The 20,234-nt window shown below is 39.9% G+C and overlaps 3 protein-coding genes across 3 annotated transcripts in view; 1 reads left to right on the forward strand and 2 right to left on the reverse strand.

Annotated features, from left to right (window-relative positions):
- Positions 1 to 461, reverse strand: part of LOC141084790 (uncharacterized) — a 57,828-nt gene extending 57,367 nt beyond the window's left edge. The window contains exon 1 of the mRNA XM_073569720.1: positions 210 to 461. Coding sequence (XP_073425821.1) covers positions 210 to 225 — 16 coding nt within the window. The 5' untranslated portion in view covers positions 226 to 461. The remainder of the gene's footprint in view (positions 1 to 209) is intronic.
- MITF (melanocyte inducing transcription factor) overlaps positions 1 to 20,234 on the reverse strand; it is a 374,744-nt gene that overhangs the window by 136,064 nt on the left and 218,446 nt on the right. The window lies entirely within an intron of this gene.
- LOC141084791 (2-epi-5-epi-valiolone synthase-like) lies at positions 9,255 to 18,426 on the forward strand. The gene is made up of 5 exons (XM_073569721.1): positions 9,255 to 9,481; positions 11,216 to 11,843; positions 12,173 to 12,406; positions 13,820 to 14,072; positions 16,248 to 18,426. Exons 1-5 carry the CDS (start codon positions 9,291 to 9,293, stop codon positions 16,328 to 16,330), a joined length of 1,389 nt encoding a protein of 462 aa, XP_073425822.1. The 5' UTR covers positions 9,255 to 9,290; the 3' UTR covers positions 16,331 to 18,426.

The raw sequence follows: 20,234 nt of genomic DNA on the forward strand, positions 1-20,234 counted from the left end.
AAAAAGCTACATAAAAGTTCATAATGTTGAATTCTGGAGTATATTTCCTAATTTCTATAACTTTACATTGGTTCATGGACTAAATTCTTTGAATATATAAAGTCTGAAATTTTTTATTAACTTGACGCCTCTTAGATGAGTGAATGTTCCTCCGGTGTCTGAATGCATGTTGCAGATTGGCGCAGTGGTAGAGACTATTGGACACGTACCTTGGGATTTTTCCATGGTTCTTCCTCGTCTGCTCAAGAAGATTCACTGCTTGATATACGTGGAGTTTGGAATTTAGCTAAAAGAATTTGCTAACTTCTTAGAAGGTCTTCAGTCGTACAATCGCTTTAGGTAACAACAGAAAAGCTGAAATGTGCCTGGACAAGAAATTCTAGCCCCCCTCCTGGTGACCTATCATATATAGAGCGGAGTGTCCTGTTGGTGTACGGTTGTGAGCTCTGCACTGTACAGTCGCTCCAGTGCACGTGCTGAGTCAGCTCATATCTCTCCAGCTTTATGTAACATCTCTAGGGTTACACAAGCCCGCAGAACGCCCTGCCCAAATTAGTGTTACATAGCCCAGCACCTCACAAGCCTGAGCCTTGCTTCTTAACAACTTCATATAAAGTTGTGTAAGAGTTCAGCAATATGATCTATAGAATATACATACCTGATAACAGAAAGTAAAACCTTAAGATGATGTTACTTTTCTTGGACATTTCGACTTCTGTGTAAAACAGAATTCTACCTTCCATCCAATATCAACAGAACTCACGAGTAACGGTTTCCAAATAGAGATGAGCAAATCAGCTTGAGGCCAACTGAATTCAGCTCGAACTTTCCAACAAAATCTACATTCTTTTAAACCCAATTTTTTTATGCTTTTATTTAAGGAACTTTAAGAAAAGGGTGAAAAATAAAGGCTCACAAGCTTTTGTAGAGCAGGTGGTGGAGATGCAGAAGGCATCAAGGGTTATTTTTTTTATTTTTTGAAGGGCTGGGCAAGAGGACACAAAGTGGTGGGTGAGTGTCTACGGAGTGATGGAAAAAGAACATAAGATGTTGGGAAGAAGACTGGAAACTGGACTCAAAGTACTGAGGCCATTATAAAGTAAAGGTTTTAGGGGAACCAAAAGTGGCAGAGATGTTTAGCACTGCATAGCTGACATGAGAAGTCAGAAGAGGTGTTTTGAGCCTATGGTCGTAGAGCAAGAAGTGCGGCAGTAACCATGAGGAGAACCGGTGCATATATGCCATCTATCTCGAATTTGTGACAGTCCCATCAAATTAATTATAGAGGTTGGGTTTACCCTAACCCTACCCAGAAATGAGCGTTTTAGACATTGTTGAGGTTGTCCCAGGAAGGGACTAAAATGTCCCTAACACGAATGCTGATAACTATGACTGTGGACCTGCTAAGAGTGTCAGTGGAGTTAGTCTAAGTATGGATATTGATTGAAAGGTTCAGTTTGAGTGAAGCTGTGGAGCAAGACTTGAGTACAGATGTCATAAGAGGAAAGAGTGAAAGGGATCCAAAGCTTGTCAAGCAAGAGGAGACAGAGAGGTCGAGTGACTCAAAAAGTTTTAGTGAAGTTGGGGAACAAGACCTTAGTATAGACGCCATAAGAGGAAAGAGTGAAAGGGATCCAAAGCTTGGCAGGAAAGAGGAGACATTGAGGTAAAGCTTTCATAAACAGAGTTGTCGAACTGGTAAAGAAATTCAAAATCTTTGGGAGCCATTGCCTAGTTGGTGAGACCTGTGAGGGCACCAATCCAAAACTGTAGGTTGCTTTAAGATTGGCCAATTTGAGGCCTATGGTGAAACCCGTTCAACCTGGTCTTGCACTGTAAGAAGACTAGTGGGGTCAAGAGTGTGTTGACTGAGCATCAGTTTGAGTATGAGTAAGTTCTCCCTCTTGCTTCACTTTATAAGCAAATGATTAACCCCTTAACCTCTGGAGCTTTTTTTGGTTTTGCGTTTTCGTTTTTCGTTACCTTTCTTCTCAGAGCCATAACTTTTTTTATTTTTCCATCAATACCATGTGAGGGTTTGTTTTTCCCGAAACGAGTTGTACTTTTGAACGACACCATTGGTTTCACCATGTCGAGTACTAAAAGATGAGAAAAAAATTCCAAATGCGGTGAAATTGCAAAAAAAAGTGAAATCCCACACTTGTTTTTTGTTTGGCTTTTTGCTAGGTTCACTAAATGCTAAAACTGACCTGCCAGTATGTTTTTCCAGGTCATTACGAGTTCATAGATGCCAAACTTGTCTAGGTTCTTTTTTCTCAAAGTGGTGAACGAAAATTCCAAACTTTGTTAAACAATAAAAAAAACAATTGTGCGATTTTCTGATACCTGTAGCGTCTCCATTTTTTGTGGTTTCGGGTTGGGTGAGGACTTATTTTTAGGGTGCCGAGCTGGCGTTTTTATTGATGCCATTTTGGTGCAGATACGATCTTTTGATCGTCCGTTATTGCAACCAAAAAAATGTAATTCTGGGGTTTTGACTTTTTTTCTCCATACGCCGTTTAGCGATCAGGTTAATCCTTTTTTTATTGATAGATCGAGCGATTCTGAATGTGGCGATATCAAATATGTGTATGTTTGATTTTTTTTTTGGTTTATTTTGAATGGGGTGAAAGGGGGTGATTTAAACTTGTATTTTTTTTCTATTTTTTTTAGTATTTTTAAAAACATTTTCTTTTTACTCTTGGAATGCTTCAATAGTCTCCATGGGACACTAGAAGCTGGCACAACCCGATCGGCTCTGCTACATATAGGCGATGATCAGATCGCCTCTAAATAGCAGAATTTCTCATTTGCTATGAGCGCCGACTACTAGGTGGCGCTCACAGCAAGCCGGCAATGACAATCATACCCGCGATCATGTTACGTGGGTCACCGATGTGCGCATTTCCGGCACGATTGCCGGGAGTGCTTGTTAAATGCCGCTGTCAGTGTTTGACGGTGGCATTTATTTGGTCAATAGCCACGGGTGGATCGCGGTTCCACCCACGGCTATTGCAGGCACATGTCAGCTGTTCAAAACAGGGGTTAAAGTCACAGTAGAGTTTTCTGGCTGGAACTTGGCTTGGAACTGTGTTGGCCACTCTGGGAAGAGTATTTTGCAACATTTGTAACCTGCAATATTTAAATAATTTTTTACTAAAGTTATGCAAGAGTTTCATAAGAAATTACATTTCAGCTTCTACTCAGCGAGGTTTTCGAGGTTTTTTTTATTTCATCAAATCAGCTTTCATAACGTTCATCCTCTGTCACAAAAGAATGCAGCGTTAGATAATAATTCATTGTCAGCCAATATTCCTTACACAACCTGTTGTTCTGATATTACGACATGCCTGTATCACAAAATAAATTGTAATTACCATACTTAAAATAAAAGTATTTATGGAGATATGATGTAACAAAATAAATTGTGAAAAATAGATGAAATAAAGTAAGAAAAATAAAAGTACTTTAGGAAACAAAAATCGAAATTTCATTAACATGTTTAACATGCGTAAAAATAAAATTTTGCAAGAATTTTTAAGCATTGCAAACCTACATGAAAGTTCATAAAGTTGCATTCTGGAGTATATGTCCTATTTTATATAACTTTACATTGTTACACAAGGACTTAAATTCTTTGAATATTTAAAGTCTGAAATTTTTTATTAAATTGACACCTGTCAGATAAGTGAATGTTCCCCCGGCGTCTGGATGCATGTTGCAGATTGGCGCAGTGGTAGAGACTATTGGACGCGTACCTTGGGATTTTTCCATGGTACTCCCTTGTCTTCCTCATCTGCTCAAGAGGATTCACTGCTTGATGTATATGGAGTTTGGAATTTAGTTAAAAGAATTTGCTAATTTCTTAGTAGGTCTTCAGTCGTACAATGGCTTTAGGTAACAAGAGAAAAGCTGAAATGTGCCTGGACAAGAAGTCCTAACCCCCCTCCCGGGGACCTATACTGTTGGTGTACAGTAGTGAGCTCTGCACTGTACAGTCGCTCCAGTGCACGTGCTGAGTCAGCTCATATCTCTCCAGCTTTATGTAACATCTCTAGCGTTACACAAGCCCGCAGAACGCCCTGCCCAAATTAGTGTTATATAGCCCTTCATATAATGTTATGTAAGAGTTCGTCAGTATGATCTATAGAATATACGTGCCTGATAACAGAAAATAAAAGCTAGAGATGATGTTACTTTTCTTGGACACTTCTCCTCAAATGTAAAAACAGAAGGCTGCCTTCCATCTAAAATCAACAGAACTCACGTGTAACAGTTTCCGAATAGAGATGAGCGAATCAGTTTGAGGCCAATTGAATTAAGCTTGAACTTTTCAAAAAAAATTAGAATTCTCTTAAATCCAATTTTTTGGGTGATTTTATTTGTAGAAGAAGAAGTCTCCAGGCTCCTCTCCTCTTCTCGTCCGACTACATGCACAACCGACCCCATTCCCTCACATCTCCTCCAGTCTCTCTCTCCAGTCGTCACAACTCACCTAACTACAATCTTTAATCTCTCCCTCTCCTCTGGCATTTTCCCCTCCTCCTTCAAACACTCTATCATTACTCCATTACTAAAGAAACCCATCCTCGACCCATCCTGCACAAACAACTACAGACCAGTCTCCAATCTCCCCTTCATCTCTAAACTCTTGGAGCGCCTGATATACTCCCGCCTTACCCGTTACCTCTCCACTCACTCCCTCCTAGACCCTTCACAGTCCGGTTTCCGCACCCTACATTCGACAGAAACTGCACTCATCAAAGTGACCAATGACCTTCTGACAGCAAAACGTAATGGTGACCACTCTCTGCTCATTCTTTTCGACCTTTCTGCAGCTTTCGACACTGTTGACCACCCTCTCCTACTCTCTAGGCTCCAGTCACTAGGCATTAAGGACACTGCTCTCTCCTGGTTCTTCTCCTATCTTTCCGACCGCTCCTTCAGTGTTCTGTTCTCCGGTTCCACTTCATCTCCTCTTCCTCTCACTGTCGGGGAACCTCAGGGCTCAGTCCTTGGCCCCCTTCTCTTCTCTCTACACAGCCCCAATTGGACAGATCATCAGCAGATTTGGCTTTCAGTACCATCTCTATGCTGATGACACACAACTATATACATCATCCCCTGACCTTACCCCCGCTGTACTACAGAACGCCACTGACTGTCTGTCTGCAGTCTCCAACATCATGTCTGCTCTCTATCTGAAACTCAACCTCTCCAAAACTGAACTTCTTCTGCTCCCGCCATCTACTAACCTCCTTAAATCTGACATTTCCCTCTCCGTGGGTGGCACCATAATAACACCCTGACAGCAGGCGCGCTGTCTGGGTGTTATGTTTGACACCAATCTCTCCTTCACCTCCCATATACAATCTCTTGCCCGCTCGTGCTGCTTAAACCTAAAGAACATCTCTAGAATCCGCCCTTTTCTCACCATGGAAACAACAAAAACCCTCACTGTCACCCTGATCCACTCCTGCCTGGACTACTGTAACGCTCTATTAATTGGCCTCCCCCCTCACTCGACTCTCCCCTCTCCAGTCCATCCTTAATGCAGCAGCCAGGGTTGTTCATCTGGTTAATCGTTTCTCGCACGCGTCCGCTCTTCGCCAGTCGTTATACTGGCTGCCCATTCATTACAGGATACAATTCAAAGTACTTGTTCTCACCCACAAAGCTCTCCACAGTGCGGCACCCCCTTACATCTCCTCCCTCATTTCTGTCTATCGGCCTAACCGACCACGGCGCTCTGCAAATGACTTTCGACTAACCTCTGCCCTAATCCGTACCTCCCACTCCCGACTCCAAGACTTCTCCCATGCTGCGCCAATCCTCTGGAATGCTCTACCCCAAGATATTAGGACCATCCACAATTTGCATAGTTTTAGGCGCTCGCTCAAAACACATTTGTTCAGAGCGGCCTATCACATTCAGTAATCAAAGTCATTTTATGCTTGCGTGTGTGTAGCCCATTCACTATCTCCATCTATCCCCCACCCCATGAAGATGGCTGGACCATCATTGTAAATACATCATTGTAAATACAAACCTATGCTTTGTATCGCCCCCACCTCATTGTAGATTGTAAGCTCCCAAGAGCAGGGTCGTCTTATTTCACTTTAATTATTGTATTGTTAACGTTATTACTTATGACTGTTGTGTTTGAAACTGTTCAACTGTAAAGCGCTGCGGAATATGTTGGCGTTATATAAATAAAGATTATTATTATTTTTATTTGTAGAAATCTGAGAAAGAAAAGAAAAAAAATATCACTTAACTTGTCCATCAAATTCATTAAAGAGGTTGAGTTTATACAAACCCTGCCCAGAAATGAGCGTTTTGGACATCGCAAAGGTCGTTCCAGGAAGGGACTAAAATATCCGTTTCATGAATGCTGCTGATAATTATGACTGTGGACCTGCTAAGATTGTCAGAGGAGTTAGTCTAAGTATGGATATGGATGGAAAGGTCCAGTTTGAGTGAAGTTGTGGAGCTAGACTTGGGTACAGACGCCATAAGAGGAAAAAGTGAAAGGGATCCAAGGCTTGTCAGGCAAGAGGAGACAGAGAGGTACGGTGCTAGTCACCATTATTGGCACCCCTTCATTTTTTTCATAGACTGTATAATATCTTTACAAATAAATTGAACTGTAACAAAGCTATTTCCTCATGTTTTTTTTACTTAGTGATCCAAAGTAATACAACAATAATTGCACCCCTAATTGATACTTGGTTGCACACCCTTTGGCATTGATGACAGCCTCCAAATGTGTCTTGTAGCCATCATTAAGTTTCTTGCACTTCTCAGCTGGTATTTTCTCCCACTCTTCCTTTGCAGTATGTTCAAGCTCTTGAATGCAGGGCTCTTTTTCTCAATGGCAGATTTCAGCTCACACCAAAGATTTTCTATGGGATTGAGGTCAGGACTCATTGATGGCCATTTTGAAAAAGTCAATTTTTTTCTTTTTTTTTTAACCATTCCTGTGTACTTTTGGATGTGTGCTTTGGGTCATTGTCTTGCTGGAGGACCCATGATCTTCGACTGAAACTAAGGTTTCTTACCCTGGGTAGGATATTTTGCTCTAAAATCTCTTAATAATTCACTGATGTCACGATTCCTGTTATAGGGTCAAGACCTCCAGTTCCAGATGCAGAAAATCAACCCCACAGCATTATGGATCCTCCACCATTCTTAACTGGTCTTAGGGTGTTCTTTTCCTTATAAGCTTCATTGCACCATCTGTAAGCAAACTGTTGCTTTGCATTGCCAAAAAGCTCTATTTTTGTTTCATCTGTCCACAGAACATTTTCCCAGAAGGACTGTGGCTTGTCAAGGTACTCTTTGGCAAAGATCAGTCTTTCCTTTTAATGTCATTTCTTCAGCAATGGATCCCTCTTTGGCCTGCACCCATAAACCTCTGCTTGGTTTAGTGTCCAGCATATGGTACTTGTTGAAATCATAACCTTAGACTATTCCAGGTTGGCCTTCAGGTCTTTGCATGTTTGATGTTTTTTTCCACCATTCGCTCCAATCGTCGAAGACATCTCTTGTCAATTTTCCTCTTTTTTGACCACGTCCATTTAGTTTCTTGAAGGTTCCATGCTTGGCCAACTTAATAACATTGTGCACTGTTAAAGCTAGGATACCAAGGTCTTTGGAGATGGCCTTATACGCTTTGGAAGTCTTGTGTTTGCAAGTAATAGCAGTTCTGATGTACTCAGATGACTCCTTTGTCTTCACCATTGTGATAATGGAACAAGTCCTACCATGTGTTTTTTTTAAAACACTGAAGTCATCATTCATGTCACATGGGCATCAGCAATTAATCACAGGTGATTCTCATCAGCCAAAATGTGTTTCCATACTTATTTAATGTAAAGGGGCCAATACCAGTGCCACAGCAAGCTTTAGGTTTTTCTTTTTTTCCTCTCATTGTTTTTAGTTTTAAATTGTTTGTCATTTCCTCTTTTGTATTTAACACAAGTGCTCCATACAAAAAAAACTGTTTCACTTGATTCATTTTTTTCAGGAGCTATTCCACATTATTTACTTAGACTTCTTGAGTGCCAACAAACATGAGCAGGACTGAAGATCTGCCATGAACTGATTTGTCGAGTTGGCTTAGAAACTCAGAGACTTCGGGAGCCATTGCCTAGTTAGTCTAAGTATGGGTATCAATGGAGAGGTCCAGTGACTCGAAAAGTTTTAGTAAAGTTGGGGAGCAAGACCTTAGTATAGACACCATAAGATGAGAGCGTGAAAGAGATTCCAAAGCTTGGCAGGAAAGTGGAGACATTGAGGTAGAGCTGCCATAAACAGAGTTGCCAAACTGGTTAAGAAACTCAGAAACTTTGGGAGCCATTGCCTAGTTGGTGAGAGCTGTGAGGGCACCAGTCTGAAACTGTAGTGACCAGAGGTTGATTTGAGATTGACCAATTTGATGCCTAAGGCAAAACCTGTCCAACCTGGTCTTGCACATTAAAAAGACTGGTGGGGTCAAGAGTGTGTTGGCTGAGCATGAGTTTGAGTATGCGTAAGTCCTCCCTTCTGCAATTTAGAAGCAAATTATGAAAGTTGTAGTAAAGTTAGTTTTCTGGCTGGGATTTGGTTTGGAACAGTGTTGGCGACTCTGGGAAGAGTATTTTGAAACCTTTAACACTGAAATTTGCATCTATCGGTGAAGTTGTGGCGTAGAAGCCACAAGGGACCGTGGCGGTGCAGAGTAAAATCCATAAGTGAGTGGAGCCAACCTGTGTGCAGGGCATAGTGGAGGGGGAATTGCAACAGTCCGTAAAATTTATCTTCTTAAATAATCTATAAACTCAATGATCGCCTCCATGTATGTTATGGGTAGATTAGAAAAATTTAATTCAATGCAAAATGTGCACTTAATAACTGCACTCACTTGTTTGATCTATTGCATTTCCCTAAACATGGATGGCTTACGAAAGTTATGCAAGAGTTTCATAAGTAACTACGTTTCTGGTTCTACTCAGAGAGGTCTTCGAGTTTTTTTTCATCAAAGCAACTTTCATAACTTTCATCCTCTGTCACACAAGAATTCAGCGTTAGATAATAAGTCATTGTCGACGAATATTCCTTACACAACCTGTCATTCTGATTAGAATACTGAGGTTACACAACAGAACTACAGGCAGGTGAGATGGCCACTCCCAGACAAAGCTACTGGCTGCCCAAATGCTATAAAACAACCCATTTTCCCAAAAGGTTTAGCTTTAGATTTCAGAAGAAAAACTTAGCTAACCTCTAAAAAAAACAACCCTACAAAGATGCCTGCAGGAGAACTGTACACCGTTACCCCTGTCAGAGGGACAACAAAGACAGAAACCCCCGGAAGCAGAAGCAAACAGAAGGAATATCTGCTCATTCAAGTGAAGAACACTTGGAATTGTGTAGAAAGTAGGCAAGAAATTCCAACAATGTGGAAAGAAGATCAAGTCATCGTTTCTCAGGCTAAAATGTAAGTGCTCAACATCCCAAAGGTGTACAACAACCTGTGACTTACGGTCAAAGGAAAAAAGTATTTCTAAATATTCAATATTTTAAATTTAATTGGTTACTTTGTTTATTAACTTTGTATTCTAAATGGTAGAATAAAGATAAAAACTTATAAAAAAAAATAATGTGTGCGTGTTGCACTTGCAATCAAAACCAATAATTCGTAATTTTTTCAAATGTATTTTTACTTAATTAATATTAATAATAAGTACTGAAATAATAGTATGTCTGGGATGCAATAATATAACTCTTAAAAACTGGAGCATGAAAGTTATTTTAAAAACAGAATATTACCTTTTTGTTATTAAAACTAATTTGTTGCAGACAATTCTGCATAAAAAAATGTGTCTCTTAACAGGAAAAATGTTGCATAAAAAATGTATTTTTGTTTGTGTTTTTTATGTTTTTTAACACATTTTTTACCATTTATTTGAATAATTAGAAATGCCAAAAGAATTGATGATGAAGGTTTTAAAAAAATGCTTTAAGGGCTTGCTCACAACAGCATATTACAAATCGCTGAAAAGTTGGACGAGTGCCATGCATATGTCATTCTGTATGTCATTCTGATAGATAGATAGATAGATAGATAGTTAGATGGAAGGATAGATAGATAGATGCCCTGCAAATATATAATTCCAAAAGCCCTCTACATATTATAAATTTGCACCATTTAGTGCCTTTCATGTGGAGTTTATTCCCCCCCTATGAAACCAGCCAAGGTAAAGAAGACAGCTGTGGGTTTATATTATCATATAACACTAATCCCATATACCGCTACACAGGATAAAGAAGAGATCCCAAATGTAATAAAAAATAATTTTTATTTCAAATAATTAAAAACATCATAAAAAAAAAATGCCGTATGTAGGAGACGTCAGAGCACAAAAATTACAAAAATGTAACAATAAAGCACTAATATCATAATTACTCCATAACACTTGTTTATATTATCAGGCTAGGAAGATCCATGGTTATTGAGCCCTTCCAAGCCTAAAAATACAAGCCTGAAGCTTCCCCAGATGTGGAGCATCACATTAGATGGGCCAATTCTGGTGCTTCATCTCGGTTTATCCCAATTGCCCTAGTGCGGTGAAAATTGGGGTAATGGGGCTTGGGGTTGATGTCAGTTGTTTATTGTCCAAAATCACAGCTGCCATCAAGCCCTGGCATTAGTAATGGAGATGAGTTTATCAGACACCCCCATAACTAACCCAGTAATTAAAAAAATACACACAAAAATTGACTGCCTCAAAAAATATCAACGTGCACATAATCTTTGGACTCCACACGGAGACTAAAACAGCAGCCAATCTAACAAAAAAATCTTCTTTGCCTCTTAGACTAAACTTTTAGATATAGGAGTCAAGAACGCCCAAGGTTTTCCATGATTAGTAAGATTTCTCTCTTTCGTAAATGTACCTGTTCAATGGTTGTGTCTGATGTTACCATTAAAGTGAATAAGGTGTAATACCACGTGCAACCTGTGAACAGGCATAGTGATGTTTTGGGGGGAGAAAAAAAAGTGGAAAAATTTAACAAAAAAAACAAATAAACATAATTTAACTGATTTTTTTAAGAATTCTGCAACTGTTGTAATAGCAACTGAAAGCAAAAATATCAGGGAATGATTTATAACTTTCAATTTTTTTTCTTGTCTTGCTAAATTATCACATTTCCTTATTTTCTTAAACAGGTGGGAAACTGTAACGGAGTCTGGAGTCTCCTGGACGGTTAAAACACCCATTTCCTTTTGCTATAAAGTGATCGAAACCCAAAGCCTTCTAGATCCCAATAACATGATCCTCCTTTATGGTCATGTGTCTGATCCTCAAGAAGTTGAGGTTTACCAAAAGAAGATCCAAAAGCGTTTCATTGTGATGGACACAAATGTCGAAAAGTTGTATGGTTCCAAAGTCAGAAAGTATTTTGAAGCCAATAATGTCACTTTTAAGATTCTGACTCTCGAGACGACAGAAGAAACCAAGTCAATGGAACTTGTCTTGACCATACTGGAAGAAATCCACAAATTTGGAATCGACAGACGCACTGAACCAGTCATAGCCATCGGAGGTGGGGTTTGCTTGGATATTGTTGGCCTTGCTGCCTCTCTTTACAGGCGCCGAACCCCATACATCCGAGTTCCGACAACCCTTTTGTCTTATGTGGATGCAAGTGTGGGTGCAAAAACTGGAGTGAATTTCTGCAACTGTAAGAACAAGCTGGGAAGCTACACTCCACCGGCCGCCACGTTTCTTGACAGATCTTTCATAGGGACCATTCCACGTCGGCAAATTTCCAATGGCCTTGGAGAAATCTTGAAGGTGATTACATATAATTTTTTAGTAAAACATTTAGGGTTGTTCCATTGGGAATATGCCATGTTTCACCACTAGGACCAGCATATATGTAAAAAACGGGTGATGGAACAAGCAACTATTAGACATTTATAGCATATCTTATGGAAAAGCTGGAAATATCCCAGATAGGACAACTCTTTTAACTTCCTCTTGTCTTGGGATAAAATCTAATCAAAGATCATCATGAGAACATTGGGAATGAAGCTAATTAGCAGAAGTCAGGAAGCAAAATAAGGACTTAATTGGGATAAGAAATGCTTTTCAACTAAAGTGTATTATTTTTGTCTTTTCAGATGGCTTTAATGAAGCATAAGGGGCTATTTGAGCTGCTGGAAAGCCATGGAAAGTATCTTTTAGATACAAAGTTTCAGTCTAGGAATGGTCTTGCGAGCCATGGAGATGCTGCATTAACAGCTACCAGACTGGCCATTCAGACAATGTTGGAAGAGCTGGCACCTAACCTGTGGGAGGATGATCTCGAAAGACTGGTGGATTATGGACATGTCATAAGCCCAGAGCTTGAAATGGTAAATACTATTGATAAAATATAAGACTATATATTTATAAGTCCCTGGTGGACCTATCTAGGCTTGCATAGGATTGATCTACCTACAGAGCATTCATCCATCAAGTCACCATGGCTTGAGATTGTTAAATAATAATATCTGTGTAATAAAGACAAAATCCCATTACTAAAGGGCTTGTCTGTATACGAGGGGGAAGCTATCATTGAGTAGCCAGAGTAGATATACTTGGGAGGACCTGGTATGCCTTTGATTTCACTGGGAACTGTATAACCCTTTCTTTCATATGTGGTGCATTGGAGGAGAACTGATCACCTTGGGCTAGTTCTCCTGCAATAATTCCAAATATCAACACCATGATAGTATTGTTAGACAACCATTCATTAAACCAGTAACTAAACTTTTATTTACTATTTTATATGGTTTGTCCAACATGGAAAGTTTTGAAACTTTGCAAATCACTTTTATGGAGACAAGGGGGTTAGCGGGTGCTCTTGTCCGCTAACCTAAAACCGCATGGACCATGGCTCATCCCACAGAATTCCCGCTCTCCTTTTACCATGGGCATAATACTACTCAGAAAATACAGGGTGAGGGCAAAACAGTGTGGCAATACTTTATTGAACAATGAAACAGACAAATAACACACAGAACAGTCTCAACAAAATACCAAAGATTGTACAAAATTACAGAGTTTCACCCTTCTGCTGACTCTCCAGGATTAGAGCAGCTGTGACTTCAGAACTTCCAGGGCTGACTACCCCCACCCATGGCACACACAGAGAGGAGTTAACAACAAGCTTAGGAAGCTGACAGTCCATTGAGGTACAAGGTCAGGTGACAGGAGGGTCACAACCTGGCTCCTCTGAACATTTACATGGAGTCAGGTGACCGGTAGGTCCCAATTCTGGCTTTCCCAAATGTTTTCATGGAGCTTAGGTGACCAGAGAGTACATTGCCTAGCTTCCCCGAACATATCCATGGGGCTCAGGTCCATGGTGGGTCCATGTTCTGACCTCCCCAAATGTATCCATGGGTTCAGTGATGGTCAATGGAGCAGATCTGTATTCTTTCAGCCTGGGCCGTGGTCCCCGGAGCTGGCACAAGTTGGAAGGGACCTCCAGGATCATTGTGTCCAACCCCCTGCTCAATGCAGGATTCACTGAACTATCTCAGATAGATGTTTGTCCAGCCTCTGTTTGAAGACTTCCATTGCAGGGGGACTCACCACCTCTCGTGGCAGCCTGTTCCACTCATTGATCACCCTTACTGTCAAAAAGTTTTTCCGAATATCTAATCTCCATCTTCTACCTTTCAGTTTCATTCCTTTGTTTCTCCTGTTTCCATGTGCAAATGAGAATAATGATGATCTCCCTACACTGTGACAGACCTTCAGATATTTGTTTTGCTTTTCAGAAGGTCCTTCCAGCCCTAATGCATGGGGAGGCTGTGAACATTGACATGGCTTTTATGACATATGTCTCATCTGAAAGCGGGCTCCTGACAGATGAAGAGAGAACACGGACCTTACAATGTATGAGAACCTTGGAACTGCCTGTCTGGCACAAGGAGTGCACCCTACCGCTCATAAAGACAGCATTAGGGGAGAGATTCAAGCACAGTGGGGGGAAACTGCGACTTCCTCTACCTACCAGACTTGGAACTGCAGGTAAGTAATACGCTTAGAATTGCTCCACCTTCAGAACCCCCCCCCAAAAAAATGAGGATCATCAAAAAACAGGATTAATATAAATCGGTTATACAAGAATGGAAAATCTTGTTTAGATCTGAGGTGGTCTTCTTAACCCCATCCCGACCCGGCGATTTTCAGTCTTTGCGCTTTTGTATGTTCCTCCTCTTAATCCAAGAGCCTTAACTTTTTAATTCTTCAATCTATTTTATCACGTGACGTACTGGAAAGCGGGACAAAAATAGCAATAATAGGAGTACCATAATGACAGGTACAGGGGTCTTCAGCAGACTCCTTTCTATCATGGCAACCCATTGGTGCTCCCGATGGGAGCATGGAATGACGCCCCCCCGCCAGTGCGCATTAAATGCCGCTATCAGAGATTGACAGATATTTCAAATGTAACGGCCATGAGCGGAGCTTCTCTTCACCCGCAGCTATAAGAGACAGATGATGGCTGAATAACAAAGCCATCATCTGCCGGGAAAGATGAGAGCTCAGTGTTAGAGCCCGCATTAATGTCAGGGAGCCGTATATGATGTACTGGTATGTCATATGTCGGTAAGGAATTAAAGAGATTGCTTTATGATTGGCTGCAGCAGTCATATGTAAAGTAATCATCGGAATAGTAGCAGTGGAGTCATAAAAAATGTTGGAATACCTACTTAACTCTTGGTAATAGTATGAGCTTGGTTAGGAAATGAGTAATTACTTAGCCTCTCTTAAACCCTTAACGACCAGAGGTATTTTTGGTTTTGCATTTTCATTTTTTGCTCCCTTTCTTCCCAGAGCCTTAACTTTTTTATTTTTTGGTCAAAATGGCGCTGTGTTTGCTTGTTTTTTGCAGGACGAGTTGTACTTTTGAACGTCACCAGTGGTTTTACCATGTCATGTAACAGAAAATGGGAAAAAAATTCAAAGCGCGGTGAAATTACAAAAAAGTGCAATCCCACACTTTTGTTTGGCTTTTTTACTAGGTTCACTAAATGGTAAAACTTACCTCCTTCCTTTATGATTCTCCATGTCATTACGACGTCATAGACACCAAACTTGCCTAGGTTCTTTTTTATCTAAGTGGTAAAAAATTTTTCCAAACTTTGTAAAAAAAAAAAAAAAAAAGTTGATATTTTCCGAGACCCGTAGCGTCTCTATTTTTAAGGATCTAGGGCTGGATGAGGGCTTATTTTTTGCATTCCCATCTGATGATTTTATTGATATTATGTTGGTGCAGATACGATCTTTGATCGCCCATTATTGCATTTTATTGCAATGTTGCAGTAACCAAAAAAACTTAATTCTGACATTTCAATTTTTTTTTCTCGCTATGCCATTTACCGATTGGATTAATTATTTTTATATTTTGATAGATCGGGGGATTCTGAATGCGGTGATACCAAATATGTGAATATTTGATTTTTTTTTACTGTTTTATTTTGAATGGGGAAAGGAGGGTGAATTGAACTTATATATTTTATTTTTTTAATATTTTTAAAAAATCTTTTATACTTTTTACTTGCTTCAATAGTCTCCATGGGAGACTTGAAGTTGCAGTTGTCCGATTGCCTGCAGCTCTCCTCTATGTTGCAGAAATGCTCACTTGCTATAAGCATCAACCAGCAGGCGGTGCTCATAATGATCCAGCAATGACAATCACAGGGGTCTTCTCCTGACCCCGGGTTATCAAGCCAAACCATCGGCGACCTGCGGTCATGTGACACAGGCGCCTTTGGGAGGAGGTAATGACGCTCTTCCTGCACGTCCAAGTTAGATGCCGCTGTCAGAGTTTGACAGCAGCATTTAACATGTTAACAGCTGCGGGTGAATCGCAATTCCACCCGCAGCTATTTCAGGCACATGTCACCAGTACAGATGAGCTGTCATGTCCCAGAAAAGGTGCAGGCTCATTACCAGTGCCCAAACAGGGGGAGGCATCTAATGACGTCTTTGTGATATAAATTGCAACCTGTTGAGAGATTTGCTAACATCGAATTTGTAGTGTGAGAAATTGGCATCCATAACAAAATTCATGGTAGGGTAAGGGTTGACACATCTGTATGCTGTAAAGAATATATATATTTTTTATTGTTTTTCTTATTGGTTCTTAGAATTCTCAGGACTAACTTTTTATGACTTTATCAATTTTCCTATTGGCAGAAATATTCAACGATGTCGATGAAGAAACAATGAAAAGAGCTTTCGAGAAGTGGACAGAAGATTGCCAAACGTTGTTGACCTAGATCAAGAATCTCATGAACTATGTCCGCAAAAAATATTTCTAGATGACTGAAGTTCCGAAGAATCTCAAAAACTGTCTTATATAATCTATCGCAGCTAATAGACAGTATAGGAGCAGAAAGAATAGATTGTGTGTCTCAATTTGGAGTTTTTCGGGGAATTTTGAGTGAATGAAATACGATTTTCAGAATTACTATAATGACAGACGCAGAATATGTTAGATTCAAAACCTGAGTGTGACAGAAGGAGAAGAAAAATTAAGTTGACACTATCGAAAACTCTGTTGAATATTCAATAGAAATAATTAACCCAATGAATTGGGAAGTAATCTACTTCTGATGAGTGGCATGTTTGATTACCACCTCGTTATAGGGTCAAAGTCTTCTTTAATTATAATGAGTTTTTTTTTTATTAAGATGGAAGATTGGTTTCTATGCTGGCATGGGGACTGGTTTGAGAAAGGGCTAGAAACTAGAGTTGAGCGAATATGTTCGGAATTGGTCGCTGAATCTGAATTTGGCATATTCGTGCCATATTGGTACCTTAATCGTGCCGAATTTATGCTTTACGATCGATTCCGAACATATTCACTCATTTCTTTTCCCATTGACTCCAATGAAGTTTGGTTGTGTTCGGCGAATATTGCAAAAACAAATATTCGATGCCAATCATAATCAGAACCGAATTTTTAAAAATTCGCTCAACTCTACTAGAAACCCATAAAGCATTGCCCTTTTCATAGAATGATGGTGATATTTGTCACTAAACAGGTGCGACTTAAAAGTATGGACAGGGTCAGACTGAAAAACATTGGGCCCACTAGAGGATTTGATTCTGGGGGCCCATCTTTCTTCCCCACTCAAGAGCCCCATAACAGCTATAAGGTTTGTGCTATGAACTCTCCTAAAGAAGAAGCTAGGGCCCACCGGAGGATTCTCCGGTTGTCTGGTGGGCCAGTCCAACCCTGAGTATGGACATGCTCGAAGATATGGGGTGCAGTATTATTTTTGTAGTGAATTCCTTCGGGAATGTAGGTTTGGTAAAAATGCTTGGATAGAACTCAACGAAAAAAAGTTTTTATGATCCATAAAGAGAATTATTTGAGATAGCCTCTAGGAGAAACAATATTTAGAACAATATGTACTTTCTCTAGGATTGAGGACACAGAGAGGTTTTCATGAATGTTGACTAACGAACATCGAAGGCGCCTTGAGACACAAAGAGGTTTTCATGAATGTTGACTATCGAACGTTGAAGGCGCCTTGAGATCTTTTGCCAAGGAAAAAAAATTCTAGATATATAGTTTTGCCAAAGCCAAGGTTTGTCTATTACATTTTTTTTTTTACAAATACTTTGTTTTCAGTCAATACTTCATAGGTGCCTTCACAATATTTAAACACTTTTACAATTTCGAGACAAGAGAGATGACCGACATCATAAATGACCAGTTACATAAATACTAATTTTGTACTAATTCCAGGCTCGTGCTGTTTTTTTTGTGGTCAGAACATCCTGTTTTGTTTGTTTTCTATGTTCTGTTTTTGTTTTTATTTTGTATGTTCCTCATAAAGTCACAAGATTCTGTGATCGACTGATTGAGGGTCTTTCTTATGGTAAAGAAAGCACACTACCATTTTGTATCCCTCTCGTCTACTGGGTACAATATGCATCTTGTTATCCTTACCGGGTGGGTAGATGAGGATTTGCTATGTTTGACGTCATTTGCCGATTCATGTATTATTTTTGACTGTTTACGATGGATGGCGATTGTTATGTTTCTGAAAATAAAAATGGTTGAAAATAATGTACAAGTGGTGTTTACCATTTTATGTAATGTATTGACTAGTTAAAAAGCATATTTGGCAATGGTCACGTTTGGCATCAGTTTAGGTCGGTTTTATAAGCTGCTGTCAATGGTTTCACAATAAAAAAACATTTTTACTTAGATCTCTTAAACCTGATGAGGCTGTTGTATTTACTTTTAAAACCCGTGTCATTTTGGCTGTATATACGGATATTAAAATAAACATTTTATGACAAAGTTCACGAGTCCAAATGTATAAAATCTCGATACACCCATGCGGACTGACAGCTGCAGCTTGTACTTAGCAATGTGAGATTTTAGCTGCAGTAGGGAGGAGGGACAATGAGGCTCTGCTGATCACTCTAGGTGGATGGAGATGTAGAAGCAAGGAGGAGGGTCACTCAGGATCTGTCCATTAGGCTAGGTGAGTGGAGGAAGGTCACTTAAAAGTTGTTCATAAAATTAGCATAGGAGGAGATACAGCAGCGAGGAGGGACACTGAGGAGCTGTCCATCAGGAAAAGTGAGAGGAGAATCAGCAGCATGGAGCAAGGTCACTTAGGAGCTGTAAATCAGGCTACCCCAGTTGACATTAAGGAGCAAGGAGGAGGGTCACTGAGGAGCTATCATATAGGGTAAGTGGGTGGAGATTCACCACTGTGGAGGGACATACAGGAGCTGTCAATCAGACTTGGTGGGCAGAGATTCAGCAGCAGGTACAAGGAACACTCAAGAGCTGTCAGTCAGGTGAGTAGGGTGGAGATTCAGCAGCAACAGGGAGGAAGAGCTATTAATCAGGCTAGCTGGGTAGAGAATCAATACCATCAAGGAGGAAGAACACTCAGGAGCTGTCAATCAAGCAAGGTGGGCAAAGAATCAGTAGCAGGGAGGAAGAACACTCAGGAGCTGTCAATCACGCTAGGTGGGAGGAAATTCAGCAGCAGGGAGGAGAAACACTCAGGAGCTATCAATCAGGCTATGTGGGCAGAAAATCAGCAGCAGCAGGGAGGAGGAACAATCAGTAGTTGTCAGTCGGGCTATGTGGGCAAGGCTTTAGTTTGAACTTTCAAAAAGGTTTATAAAGCCAAAGTAAGAACAGAGTACTTGCAAAAATAGAGTAGACAAACCAGTCTTATCAGGTCTTAGAAATCTATGTAGTAATAGTATACATCATAATTTACTTGAATTATCCCTATGGATGAATCCTCATACATGTGTCTTCCTTTTGTATGCTTCGTCTTTTTAATATGTTTAATGAAATATGATTGACTTTATATTTTCTTTGTGAACAGTTAATGGATATTCTGCATCCATATGTAGGTTATTGTAGTAATAAATGTAGTTTATATTGTGAAATCTATTGAGAGGTTCACATTAGAATAACCATTAGAGCCTTAAAAGGGAACTACCCCTATAAATGAGAATCAATTTTCTATAGGGGGTGCATGGGTAAATGTAAAATCCATCACCTAATAGATAATAGGGCCTCGGAGCACATTTGCCACATATCGGCATTATAAAAATACCAAACACATAATACATATGGAGGGGGCTCTTTTACAGACATAGAATTGGGATCCAGAGGATAAAGTTTCACCTCTGGGTCTCAATGACATGTTTGAGTATGCAACAGCTACAGGCTTATGCTATGAGGGACAAACTTGAGACAACAGCAGCACTGTGCTAACTTCTGTAGTACGTACTGAGAGCAGGATTTAAATGGAACTTTCATCATGATCGCATAGCATGGGGCCAATTGGTTACTATTGCAGCCACAGCCTGATGAAGGCGCCCATTGCTGCCATCTTGGCACTCCTGTGAAGCCAAGCCACAGGCTGAGCTTCGTAGGAAACCATCATTTACATTATTTACAGTTGAAGCGATCAAAGGATCACAGGCTTAAAACTTCTAAGAACTAAATTAAAAAAAAGTTTTAAAAAATATTACAAAAAGTTAAAATAAATATAAATGTTGGAATCCACCCCTTTAAAAATAGAGAAATAAAAAAAAAAAAGCATTGAAAAAAAACAAATTTGTTATCACTGCCTCTATTAAAGTCCAGTCCAGTAACATAAAAAAAAGAAAAAATCGTCTGGTCGTTAA

Source organism: Dendrobates tinctorius, unplaced genomic scaffold (assembly GCF_039654945.1).
Source record: "Dendrobates tinctorius isolate UK_male_01 unplaced genomic scaffold, ASM3965494v1 ptg000027l, whole genome shotgun sequence".
Taxonomy (NCBI): Eukaryota; Metazoa; Chordata; class Amphibia; order Anura; family Dendrobatidae; genus Dendrobates; species Dendrobates tinctorius.

Coding starts and splice junctions, on each gene's coding strand:
- LOC141084791 (XM_073569721.1), top strand. CDS start 9,291: ATGCCTGCAGGAGAACTGTACACCGTTACCCCTGTCAGAGGGACAACA. Junction 11,844..12,172: donor GCCTTGGAGAAATCTTGAAG/GTGATTACATAT, acceptor TTGTCTTTTCAG/ATGGCTTTAATGAAGCATAA. Junction 12,407..13,819: donor TAAGCCCAGAGCTTGAAATG/GTAAATACTATT, acceptor TTTGCTTTTCAG/AAGGTCCTTCCAGCCCTAAT.